At 47.2% G+C, this 11,797-nt stretch overlaps 1 protein-coding gene across 1 annotated transcript; it reads right to left on the bottom strand.

Annotated features, from left to right (window-relative positions):
- Window positions 1–901: 901 nt before the first annotated feature.
- On the bottom strand, window positions 902–1,687 carry GJB6 (gap junction protein, beta 6, 30kDa). Its single transcript, XM_006894097.1, has one exon. The coding sequence runs from the start codon at window positions 1,685–1,687 to the stop codon at window positions 902–904; it is 786 nt and encodes a 261-aa protein (XP_006894159.1).
- Window positions 1,688–11,797: the final 10,110 nt, after the last annotated feature.

Below are 11,797 nucleotides of genomic sequence, written 5' to 3' on the forward strand. Positions count from 1 at the left end.
TTGTCAAGGCTAACTAACAAGGGTCCCCATTGACTTCTCAGGCCATTAGTTCCTCAGGGATGAGCAATCTCAGGCAATGACCCACCCAGTTATGATCTCACTGGGTACAATAAAGAGGTGGTCCATGGATACATGGGTGACAGACTGAACAGACACAGAGTTAAGGCTTGAGCAATACAGCCTGTCTTTATTGGGGCAATCACATTCATCTTTAAGATTTTCACAATGATTGATAAACAGGCTAGTTTGAAAAGCTTTCCACATCCATACAGCTATATCTACATTCCAAAAGCAGTAAAAATCTATTGTACGATGAACACTTTCCACCTTCAGAATATCATGACAGTTCATAAATTTGTCAAGAGATAATGTAGACTGATATGTACAAGAAGACAGACCTTTTGTTAGGTTCAAGATTTAGACACCTACATTGTCCTATAGCCAATGTCATATATTTCTCCAGGTGAGGAAGAGCAATCATTATAAAAATAGTTTATATAAATTCCAAGTCAGAACTATAACATTCAAACCTATAAAAAATAGCTTTCACTAATAAAAATGTTGATTTCTAGATAAACGTCCTATGCCCATAACAGTTACATATTTAAATTTTTAGGGAACATCCACTAGGTCAGATAGTCCTCTCTAACTCAGTATGTTAAAGTTACATGAAGGCAGAGATGTCAATCTATCTATCTTTTTGTTTTCAGAGACAAACGACAGGTATTATAACTCTGCATGCTAAAAGCACATATTCTAGCCAAAAAAAAAAGTTAGTTCAAGTATCTATTATAAAAGGCATTCACAACCAGAAACACTTCAACCTACAGGTAGGGGCGCATTTTCAGGTGGCATCGTCTTCAATGTGGTTGGAGATCAGCGACATTTTGCTTTGAAATGTTTAACTGGGAAAGCCTGTGATTGCATTTTGCCCGCTGTCTGAGATCAGCTCATTCACCTCATTCTGCTTGCTCTCTTTCAGGGTGTGATTGGGGTGGTTTCTCTGCACCTTTGCCATCTTTGACCTCCTGAAACACACTTTGAGCAGCAGGTAGCAGAGCTCGGCCACGTTCAGCAGCATGCAGATCACGGACGCAGAAATCATAAAAATGGTAAACACAGTCTTTTCGGTGGGTCGGGAAATAAAGCAGTCCACCAGATTGGGGCACGGATCGATCCCACATTTCAACACCCAGGGCAGGTGGTAACCGTTGTAGAGGAAGTAGAACACATACATGAAGGATGCCTCAAAGATGATGCGGAAGAAAATGCTGCTGGTGTATGTCCACCACAGGGAGCCCTCTATCCGGACCTTCTGCTTTTTAATGTCTTCGATGTCTTTGAACTCATTCCTCTTCTCTCCCCGCCTGAACTTGCGGGCCGTCTCGTGTCTGTAGTAGGCTACGTGCATGGCCACCAGCAGGGCGGGTGTGGACACGAAGATGAGCTGCAGCGCCCACAGTCGGATGTGGGACACTGGGAAGAAGTGGTCATAGCACACATTTTTGCATCCTGGTTGCAGAGTGTTGCAGACGAAATCTTCCTGCTCATCCCCCCACACCTCCTGTGCAGCCACCACGAGGATCATGACCCGAAAGATGAAGATGACGGTGATCCATACCTTCCCGATGCTGGTAGAGTGTTTGTTGACGCCCCCGATGAAAGTGTGCAGGGTGCCCCAGTCCATGGTGGTGGCTCAGTCCTACAATGACAAAGAACAAGGTGAATTGTTGATTCCCATGGACGGATAAAGCACTACAGCACCATCCCACACAGAGGCAGACTTCTCTTAGAGGACACTGCGACATTTTCTAACACTAATTCCCTCAACTGTTAATAACTAGGGTATATTCACACAATGGGATACTATGCAGCACTGAAAAACAAGGGACTAATAAAATATTACACAACATGTGTGACCCTCAGGGACATTATGCTGAGTGAAACATCTCAGTCACAAAAGGAAAAATACTGTATAATGCCACAGCTATAAAATAGGACTGATATGGATAGTGGGCGGAAACTAAGAAAAGAGGGGATAAATAATGAACACTGCATTGGAACAGATAAAGGAAAGAACTGTTTAGAGGGACTATATGATTAGGCTTTATTTGTATGGCAACAGTCCAGAGTAAGAGGAGCATAGCAAAGTGGACCAGAGGAGGGAGGAAATTATGCAACAATGAATGAATTTTTTTAAATAAAGTGAATTTGGGCAGGGGGATAGGGAGGACAATGTGCAAAAATGAATGAATGAAAATAGAACTTTTCTGTAACTTTCATTAAAATCACAACCTTAAAAAAAAAAAAAAGAAAGAGGTTTGTTGATGAGAAATACCTAGCCAAACCCACTGCTGTTTAGTCGATTCCTTCTCAGTGCCCCTAGAGGACAGAGCAGAGCTGCCCCGTCGTGCCTGAGGTTGTGCATCTGTCTGGAAGCACATTGTCTCATCTTCCTCCTGCTGACCAGCTGCCAAGTTTGGGCCACCGATCTTTCAGTTAGGAGCCCAGTGTTTAATCGACTGGGCCACCAGAGCTGCTTGGATGAGCCATGGACACTCTAAAAACATTCTAATGCTTGGGACTAGGAAGGACTTTGTGGGAGGTGTAGCTCATCTTGATCCCACTGAGTTCAGATTTCATAATAAGCTGCTGATTGTCTGTAGTCCAGAAAATGAAACCCTCAAAAGTACTGCTGGCAAGTTGATCCAGCCTCATAGCGACCCTACCCCACAGAATTAAACTGAGTAGAGGCTGTGATCATTTTACTCCACTGAAGCCCTCTCTTTAGAAAAATGGACTCTGAACTTTTCACACTATATTTGAAGGTGCTGCCATCACCAAATCATGAAGTGTTCCATATTGTTTACCAAAGCAATGGGCTCAAGTGTGTCTGAGATGATGGGGATGGCACAGGATGGGGCTGGGTTCAGATCTATTGTTCAGAGGGCTGCTATACTCGACTCAGCACCTAACAACAACAACAGCTACTAGAGTCCCTCTAAGATTGGGTGCCAGAGGAACTCCCTTGCATCTGGTTGCACTGCAGACAGCCTTCTCTTTAGAGGAGCTCACCTGTACCCTAGTACCTGCACTGCTTGCAGATCAAAGTCATGCTTGTTGTGCTTTCTGAAGCAGCTGGATAAACTCAAACACTGTTATTTCCTAAAGGCATGCTGGCCTTGGCATAAATGGGGGTGGGGGAGTGGTGTTACTAATGTGTACCCCAGGATCATTATTTTTGGTAGATGTAATGCAGCTAGAGTACTGAAGAGCAACGACATTAGGCTGGAGACTAAGGTGCGCCTGATCCAGGCTATAGTCTTTGCAATTATGTGCTATGCATTGGAGAGATGGACAGTGACTAGGGATGATAGAAAGAGAATTGATGCCTTTGTTGTGGTGCTGAAGAAGAGTGTTGACTATACCATGGACTGTTAGGAGAACAAACAAGTTCGTCCTGGAGAGGGTGAAGCCAGAATTTTCCCTGGAGTCAAGGATTCTGAAGTTTTGTCGGACATACTTTGGGGATGCTGCAAGGAGGGACAGGTCCTTGGAGAGGGACATCATGTTTGGGAGAGTGGAGGGACAGCGCAGGAGAGGAAGACCCTCAACAAGATAGATCAATTCTGTGAGTGGAATGGTAGGAATGAATGTGTTTGAGACGGTGAGGTTGGCACAGGATAGAATGGCGTTTAGGGCTCTTTTTGTACATAGGGTCGCTATGAGTCGCAAACGACTCGATGGCACATAACAACAACAACAATAACAACAATGCAGCTAGCCAGTCCAGTATTTGAAAAGATAGGTGCCCATTTGAGGAGATTCTTTAGAAATTCATGTTTTGCTGTTGGTCTGTCTTTTAGGCACCACATTTTCCCCTAAAAGACACTTGTGTGCCATTGATTTAAATCGAGCTGATTTTTACTCTTCGCAGCTTTACACAACAGAGTAGTGTCTAAACTGCCCTTTAGGGTTTCCAAGGCTGTGATGTTCATGGTAGCAGACGATCGGGACTTTTCTCCTATTGAGTGGCTGGTAGGTTTGAACTGCTAAACTTTTAGTTAACAACTGAACTCGTAAACACTGTGACACCAGGGATCCTTAGAGAGACACTAGGTCTTGACATACGGAAGAAATCTCCGCCAAGCTTCCGGGGGAACAGGAAGTGGTACCCAGGCAGAGGCCTAGCTAGAAATCCATCTCCAGCTAGCTTCTGTCCTTGCTTTGACTTCTTGCCAATTTTGGTAAAATTCCTTTTACCATCTCACTGAAGTCACTGAGGGAAAGTCACCAAGCCTTCCCATTACTGAGTGTCCACTGTGTGCAAATGTTGAACCCAATCCCCCTCCAGTGGGTTCTCAGCAGACCCACACATGGGCACTGAGGGGGCATCAGACACAGAATTGTCCTGTGGGCCTGGCAAAGCTCGAGGTCACAGCTTTGTAAAATGGGGCATGAACTACACCAAGAAAAAAGGCTAAGAGAGTGGGCTGCACATCAAATCCCCTTCCTGGCACCTGATCAGGGAAGATAGTGAGGACAGGGCCACCCAGAACTCAGGATTCACAGGCCAGTGTTTCCCTTGGGGGTGAGCCGTGAGGAGGTGTCCAGTAACTCAAAACTCAACTCATTGTCATCAGAGTGAGGGAAAGTGAGGGAGAATGTGGAAGAGAGAGAGGGAGCTTGAGGAAGAGATGGAGAATGAGGGGGAGAGGGAGAGAGTGGTAAAGGGGGGAAGGGAAAGAGGGGGAAAGGGAGAGGAAAGGGGGGAGGGGAATGAGGAAGGGGGAGGGGAAAGGGAGAGGGGGAGGAAGAAAGAAAGGGAGAGGGGAGGGGGAGAGAGGGGGGAGGAAGAGAGAGAGAAAAGGTAGGGTGAGGTAATATTCTGTAGCCAAAATGAGAAAAGGGGAGCCTGCCCCAGGAGGAAGAAAGACCCTCAGTATTGTGTCTATACAATTCAAGAAATGTTTTTCATCTGCTCCTTTCTGTAAAGTGTTTGTCTGTCAGATACTGTTCTAAATCTGAGCATTCAAATTAAGGCAGACTAGGAAGAAGGATTGGCCATCCACTTCTGAAATAACAAGCCTTCATAAACCCTATATACAATAGAGCACGTTTAGACTAGCAGATTATGACAACTGAGACTGAGACTTCAAATATGGCAATAAGATTGGCATGGGACAGAGCAGGGTTTAGGGCTGTTGCATATAGGGTAGCTTTTAATCACAAGCAACTCGATGGCACATAATAACAACAACATACAGTTTGCAGTAACTCCAATCAGGAAGGTAGATGATGGTACAGATACGTGGGCAAGCTCAGATTTTAAAGTGACAAAAGATGACACAAATAACCACATACGTGGAGGAGGGTGGCCCAAACCTGTGAATAGCCATGGTGAGAAGTTTAAATCCTGAGTGAACGGAACAATTTTAAAGAGGAAGATAGTGAGAGAATGAAAAAGAAAGAAAAATAAGATACTTGAGCCAAAGGGATGAAAAAGGGATGGGTACAGTGCTTGGAGCAGAGGGTATAATTCTGATTAATCACAAATATAAGACAGAGACTCTTATTTCCCTTGCTTAATCAAAGAGAATGATCTCAAATGATTTCTAAAAACATGGGGCACAAGGGAGATGTGCACTGACAGCCCCGCCTGGTGTGGAAAAGGCTTCTCCATTGGCTGAAGGACTGAGCTGGGGAATATTGTGGGCGTGTACAGACGGGGTCACAGGGAAACCTGAGGGGAAACTTGGTGGTGCAGTGTTAGCAGCACTTGGCTGCTAACTGAAAGTTTATAAACTCACCAGCCGCTCTTGGGAAGAAAGATGAAGCAATCTGGCCCTGGATTCCCTGCTGGGAAGTTCAAAGTTCAAAAGTAACACCATAAGCCAGCAGAGACTTAAAGGCCATAGGTTGGGTGGGGTTACCAACATTGCTACCCCAGTCCAGCAACTCACCCATATTTTTAAAAGAAAAGAAAGGAGAGGTATTACTGAGAAAATGGGTGGTTAAAACTCAGTGCAAGCCAGGCTAGCCCAGTGGTCACACAGGACAGTTAATCAGGCTGAAACAAATTGCCTCATTCCAAGGATCTTCCTGCAGGAGCCACAAAGGCCCTATTATTTATGGCAGCAGAGATGATTCACAAGGAAAGGTTGTTCTCCCTTCTCTCCATAGCTCACCTCTCCCCAAGCCTGCTGCCCAAAGGGCCTTCAATGTGATCCAAGCCCTTCACTCCCTCACCTGCAGGCTTCTCTGTCTGTGTCAGCCAAGTCTCTAGGGATGAGAAGCAAGAACGGAAAACTCACCCCCAGAGTCAGGTCAGGTAATCACCTTCCTGGGGCTGGACCCTGTTAACTTTCTGATCCTGGCTACAGCCCCTGGTGAGGCCAGGATGTCTCCAGGAGATGCCTCCACCACAGACAGAGGGAGACAGGGTCACAGAGGGAAAAGGACCCCCATGTTCTATGGAGGGCACTCGGACTCCGCATTTGTCAGCACCTAACAGCCTCTGTGAATGGAGCCCTGCGCTGTGCAGACTGAGACTTCCAAGTGACAAACCCTAGACTTTCCCTTCTAAAAATACCTAAAAGGTGGTCGTCTTTCACCATCATTGTGGCTATAGAAGGTTTGAAATCCAGATCTCCTGCATGGAATTTTCAATCGTTTATAGCAGTCTCAGAAACGAATTTCCAAGTAATTCCTTGGAACACTCTGCTGTTTCCGAAAACAAAATCCCTCCTCCCTGTGATGCTTCAGGAGGGCTGTGGCCAATGCGAGGAGAGCTTTCAATAAAAAGTAAAATATTAACTCTTTTTAAGGCAAGAATAGATAGATAGGCTTCTGTGATACCGAACTTGTAAGAATTTAGTTTTGCTTAATCTTTAAAAGGTAAACTTTGTTTCTGTGGCATTTCTAGCCTTCACAAATGACTCCATGCTGCATTCCTGACACCAAAGCTACAGTCCTGGATATTTAACTCTGAAAATAAGACCACGGTTGACCTTATTTCTGTTGAGACATAGTTCTATGAAGATTGTGATTCTCATTTACAATTCAAATAACTTAGACCTATTAGCACTCCACGGTTCTATAATAATGTAACTTCCTTTTGTTGAACATCTATGTAGCAAAACATACACCAATTCATATCTTCTTGATCATGCTGTAAGCTCTCAGTTGGAATCTCGTCCTAACCTATCCATTTAATAGTACCATTCTGCTTTCACTGATGACAGAATCAAAGATGAAAGTCCTAAAATGTTTTACGCTGACCACTAAGAAGTGGGAACAATTGGAGACAGCTAGTTTCACTCCTCTTTGCCTGACATGTTCAAAGTCAATCAAGAAGTGTTCACTAGATCAGGGAGCCAAAGCTGTGGCTGGTTTCTACCATAGCTTTGGGCAGCTGTATGAACGAAAGGAGATGATATCAAGAGAGAAGGAGCAAACTTGAGCCTTACCTCTAAAGAGGTCCCTCGGGCAGGTGCACAGAAGGGTTAGGGTGAGGTCCCTGCGTCCAGGGGCTTTACTCCTTTATACCATCTGATTGCCCTGAGCCTCAGCTGCACAGTGAGGGCACCGATGCAAAGCTCCACTGTCCCCGGATGTCAGTGAGGATGGCACCTGTTGGGAAAAAAATACGAGTTGGCCATTCTCCTTAACCCTTTCCCTTCTATTCCAAGACTCTTCATCCCAGAACGGTCATGTGGTACATGCCAATGTTGCCAGTTTTCTGAGGTTCTATCTTTTGAACATACATATATATATATAAAACTCTGGTGTACATTTGTTTCCTTGTCAAAATAAATAAATAAATAAATAATGTAATTATAAATTAAATAATGATATAATTATTATTGTTATTTTAGTGGAACTTCATCTCACACACTTAGGGCATGTTAGAATATGAATAATAATAATAGTAATACTCAATCCCAAATCTCAAAACCATTTTGAAGCACTGGGAAAAATAAGGAGTGTAAGAGTTTGAGAAACTGGGAGCAACTGGAAAGTTTGAGAAACTGGGTATATACTTTCATTTTTCAATATGGAGTGTTTTGTTTGTTTGTTAAAGAAACCCCACCTCAAACTTTTCCTAATTAAGAATTACACACACACACACACACACACACACACATTTGTTGATTGCTGTCAAGTCGAGCATGACTCATAGCAACCCTATGAACAAAAGACCGGAAACCTTTCTATAACTATTGTCATTTCTTAAAGTTCATAGAATTTCCAGAGGCATGTTGTTTAGGAAGTGGATGCCACTCCTGCTTCCAAATGTGTCTATATCTCTATATGTCTCTATTATTCAAGGGACAAAACAATAGATACATGCTTCATAATTGAAAATGCCAATGACTTTCTTTTCCAATTGTACTAAGGATGGCCGTGGGTGGACTTTAAGAATTCAAAGAGTTAAAAACCAGAATCTGGAAAGTAAAACTTTTTTGTTCATTCAAACACATGTTTCCCTGCTAAGTGAAAGGTCAGTGGTTTGAATCTACCAGGTGTTTTGAAGAAGAAAGATGTCTCCTACCATAAAGATTTATAACTTTGGAAAACCTGCCAAGGGGAATTCTGAGTCTGAATTGTCTAAAAATACAATCTAGAAGGCTTTTTTTTTTTTAGGGTAATAAAATCATTTAAAGCTCTCTATAGTTTGTCTCTGCTTGCAGGGATCAAGTTGATAAAAATATCTAACATGGTAACACAGTCAGTGAAGGCTTAGAACTTTATAGAACAAGATCCTTGGGCCAAAATGGATTTTTTTCAAGAAATTTTTTCTATTTAACACTTTAACTAATGTAAAAAAAAGGCTGAAAAGGAGTACTTCTTCCCCATTTGTGTTCTATTTAACATCATAAGTGCTGTAGACAAACCATTCCTGGCTCTTGGAATATTCAGACAGAATAAAAGATTTGAATTAACGATGCACAGTGAGCAACTTAGAACTTTCCCTCAGCCACTCTGATGACATCGTCTAGTCAGGCCTCTTACGGGTCTGTTCTAACTCTTTGGTTTATAATTTATCATTCGGTACATAAAGTGAAAGAAAGAAGAGAAAGGCACCATCACCTGTATTAGAATTTGTCTTTTTAAAAATAGCAGAGACGCCCCTCATCACTGGATTGGGGGATACAGGGCCCTTTCACGGAGGCCACCGATGTTAGTGGGACGTGCTGATGTCCCCTCCCTTCCCCAGCAAGGTTCAGACAACACCCCCAAGCATTCGGCCTGATCCAAACAACTGACAAAGCTGCCGCCTGCAATTCTAAGGACACTTGCACAGGAAATTTTTTCCCACAACACAGGCTACGTTCTACCAGAACTGGGGCAGCAAAGCTTTATATAATAACAGTAAAAAGGCAATGGAGCTTCTTTTAATGTAACCAGGCAGAAACCGAGGACTCGCTCCACTGCTGCACTGACAGGCTGCCCCCTTTCTCCGCCCATGGTGGCAGCACCCCAGCCCTAGCAGAGACACCACACTCACCCGAAAGCCCATCCTGCTCCCCAGACACTCTGGCTGGTCTCCTTCACCGAAGAGGAAGCACCATTTGGTGCCACCACCTTTTAACTCAGATGTGTCACCAATTGCCCTTAATTACTGTCTACCCTGCTGTCACCTGCGTTCCACAAGTTCCTCAGGCGCACATCACGCAGGTACCCGGGCTCGTTCTACCTGGTGCTTATCCACCGGCCACGGATGTCCGCTTTTGGCCGGACGTCCACGCCCCACCGAAGGACCCTTCGCTCACCAATCAGAGTGGGACAAGCTGGAGACCCTCAACAACCGAGACAACCCAACGCGCAGCCAAGGAAGTGGGGGAAAGGGGCCCGGCCTCCACCCCGGCCAAGATAAGAAACACAGCATTATAAATAAAACCTGTTGTGCAAGTCAAAGAGCGACCCTCCCGGGTTAAGAGTCAAAGCAGCCTCACGGCTCCCGCTCAGCTGAGAACCGCCCAGGAAGCCCGGCGGGGCCCGCCGAGCCCTCGGGGGCTGCTGCAGACGGAGGATGCGGATGGCGGGCAGATAAGGCCGCTGGTGGGGGCCCTCGAGGAGGGCGCCAGGTCTCGTTCCCTGGAGGGTCAACCACCTATTCCAGCACCAGCGCCTTCTTGCACCGGCGTCGCCACGGCCAGGGTCTTCGCGCCCGGGTGGGCCAGGCAGGGACAGGGTGCCAGATCCCGCCGTGCGCGCTTCTGGTGGGATTGGGGGAGAAAGAGCCTCCCTGGGGCTGGGGGCCAAGCAGGCGCCCCTGGACTCCCCATTAGGCCCCTCACTGTGCACTCCTCATTCCTCTGCCCTGCAGGCACCCCCCCACCCCACTCCCTGGCCCCGCCCCGCGTCCCCTTCACTCCCCGCACTTCCCACCGCCCGACTCGTGTCCCTTACCTCCGTTCCGTGCACCTATCGCCCCGCATGACCCCCGTCTCGCGCTCCTCACCTCCATCCCTCGCCCCCCGCCTGCGTTCCCGGCCCCTTGGAGCTGCGGGTCGGCACACTCTTACCTGGTCGGTGTTGGGCGGGCTCAGTGTCCCAGCGCGCACTGGGGGTCGCGCCCTCACCCCCACCGGCAGGCAGCGCCTAGCTCCGCGGCCCCACGTCTTGGGCCAGCCTTGGTGACGATGATGGGGGACTGTCCGTCTGGCTCACGCGGAGGCCCCAGCTTCCCACCCGCAGAGCCTTTTAACGTCCCGCACCCCGCCTTCCTGACGCTCTCCGGCCCCCGCCCTCCGGCACCGGCGGGAAGGCGGCCCCACCCCGTCCAGCCAGCCCCCAGCCCGCCGTGGGGCGACTGCGGGGACATGCTGCGGGGTCGCGGACAGAGCGTGGGACGCTCCGGTCGTCCAGGAGAGGGGCTGTGCGGGAGCCCCGGTCCCCACGACTTGGCGGGAGCTCGCCCTGCGGAGACTCCGCGGGCTGCATGTCTGCGGGGGACACACACCTGTCCTTTCTGCTCACTCCATCCGCTTGGCTCTCAGGGGCGCCTGAGTGGGCCTTTTCTGAGAGTAGCCCCGAGGCACGAACCTGTGGCTGTTTATTAATTAATGACCACTTAGAGACACTTAGATAGGTGTTGGAGCCTCCTTTGACCTGTTTTTATGAGTTCTCTCCATCCGCTGAAGCTTTTGGCTGGGAAGCAGAGCAGGGTTTTCTCTCAAACTTGAGAAGCTGGGCGTGAGGAGAGGGGCCTGGGCAGGGGCTGGGGCTGGGGCAGGGGCTGGAGCTGGGGTAGGAGCAAGGTCTGGCGGAGGGTTTGGGGCAGGGGCTGAGGCAGGGGCAGGGACTGGGGCTGGGCTGGGGCAGCGTTTGGGGCAAGGGCTGTGGCTGAGAGGAAGGGTTCCCTTGGCCCTGGCTTACAGGCTCAGGCCTGCCCTACACCAGGAGCGAGATGTGCAACTTGCTTATTCCACAGCATTGATTGCCAATTAAACATCCGCAACTAGCCCGCTGGAGGGTCAGCTATGGGTTGGTTCCAAGTTGATGGTACACAACAAAAAAGCAATAAAACCTCAACCATGTACTGAGTCATGGGTCACATTCTCTCATGCAGCAGGATTTGAAATCCTTTTTAAAAATATCATCAAAGTTATGGAAGGAACCAAAATGATCAGAATTTATTGTCATAAATGGATTCTCTGAGGAGAAAAAGGTTTTTATGTAGGGGCTCTGAGTTAAACAAGTTTACAACATTTTGGGGTGGCCACTGGAATGGCACTTTCCTAGAGGCACCTGGACTGCCAGGCTGAGATGTTCCAGGGCCTGGGGCGGG

The sequence above is a fragment of the Elephantulus edwardii genome, unplaced genomic scaffold (genome assembly GCF_000299155.1).
Source record: "Elephantulus edwardii isolate Elephantulus edwardi_28Jun2011 unplaced genomic scaffold, EleEdw1.0 scaffold00135, whole genome shotgun sequence".
NCBI lineage: Eukaryota > Metazoa > Chordata > Mammalia > Macroscelidea > Macroscelididae > Elephantulus > Elephantulus edwardii.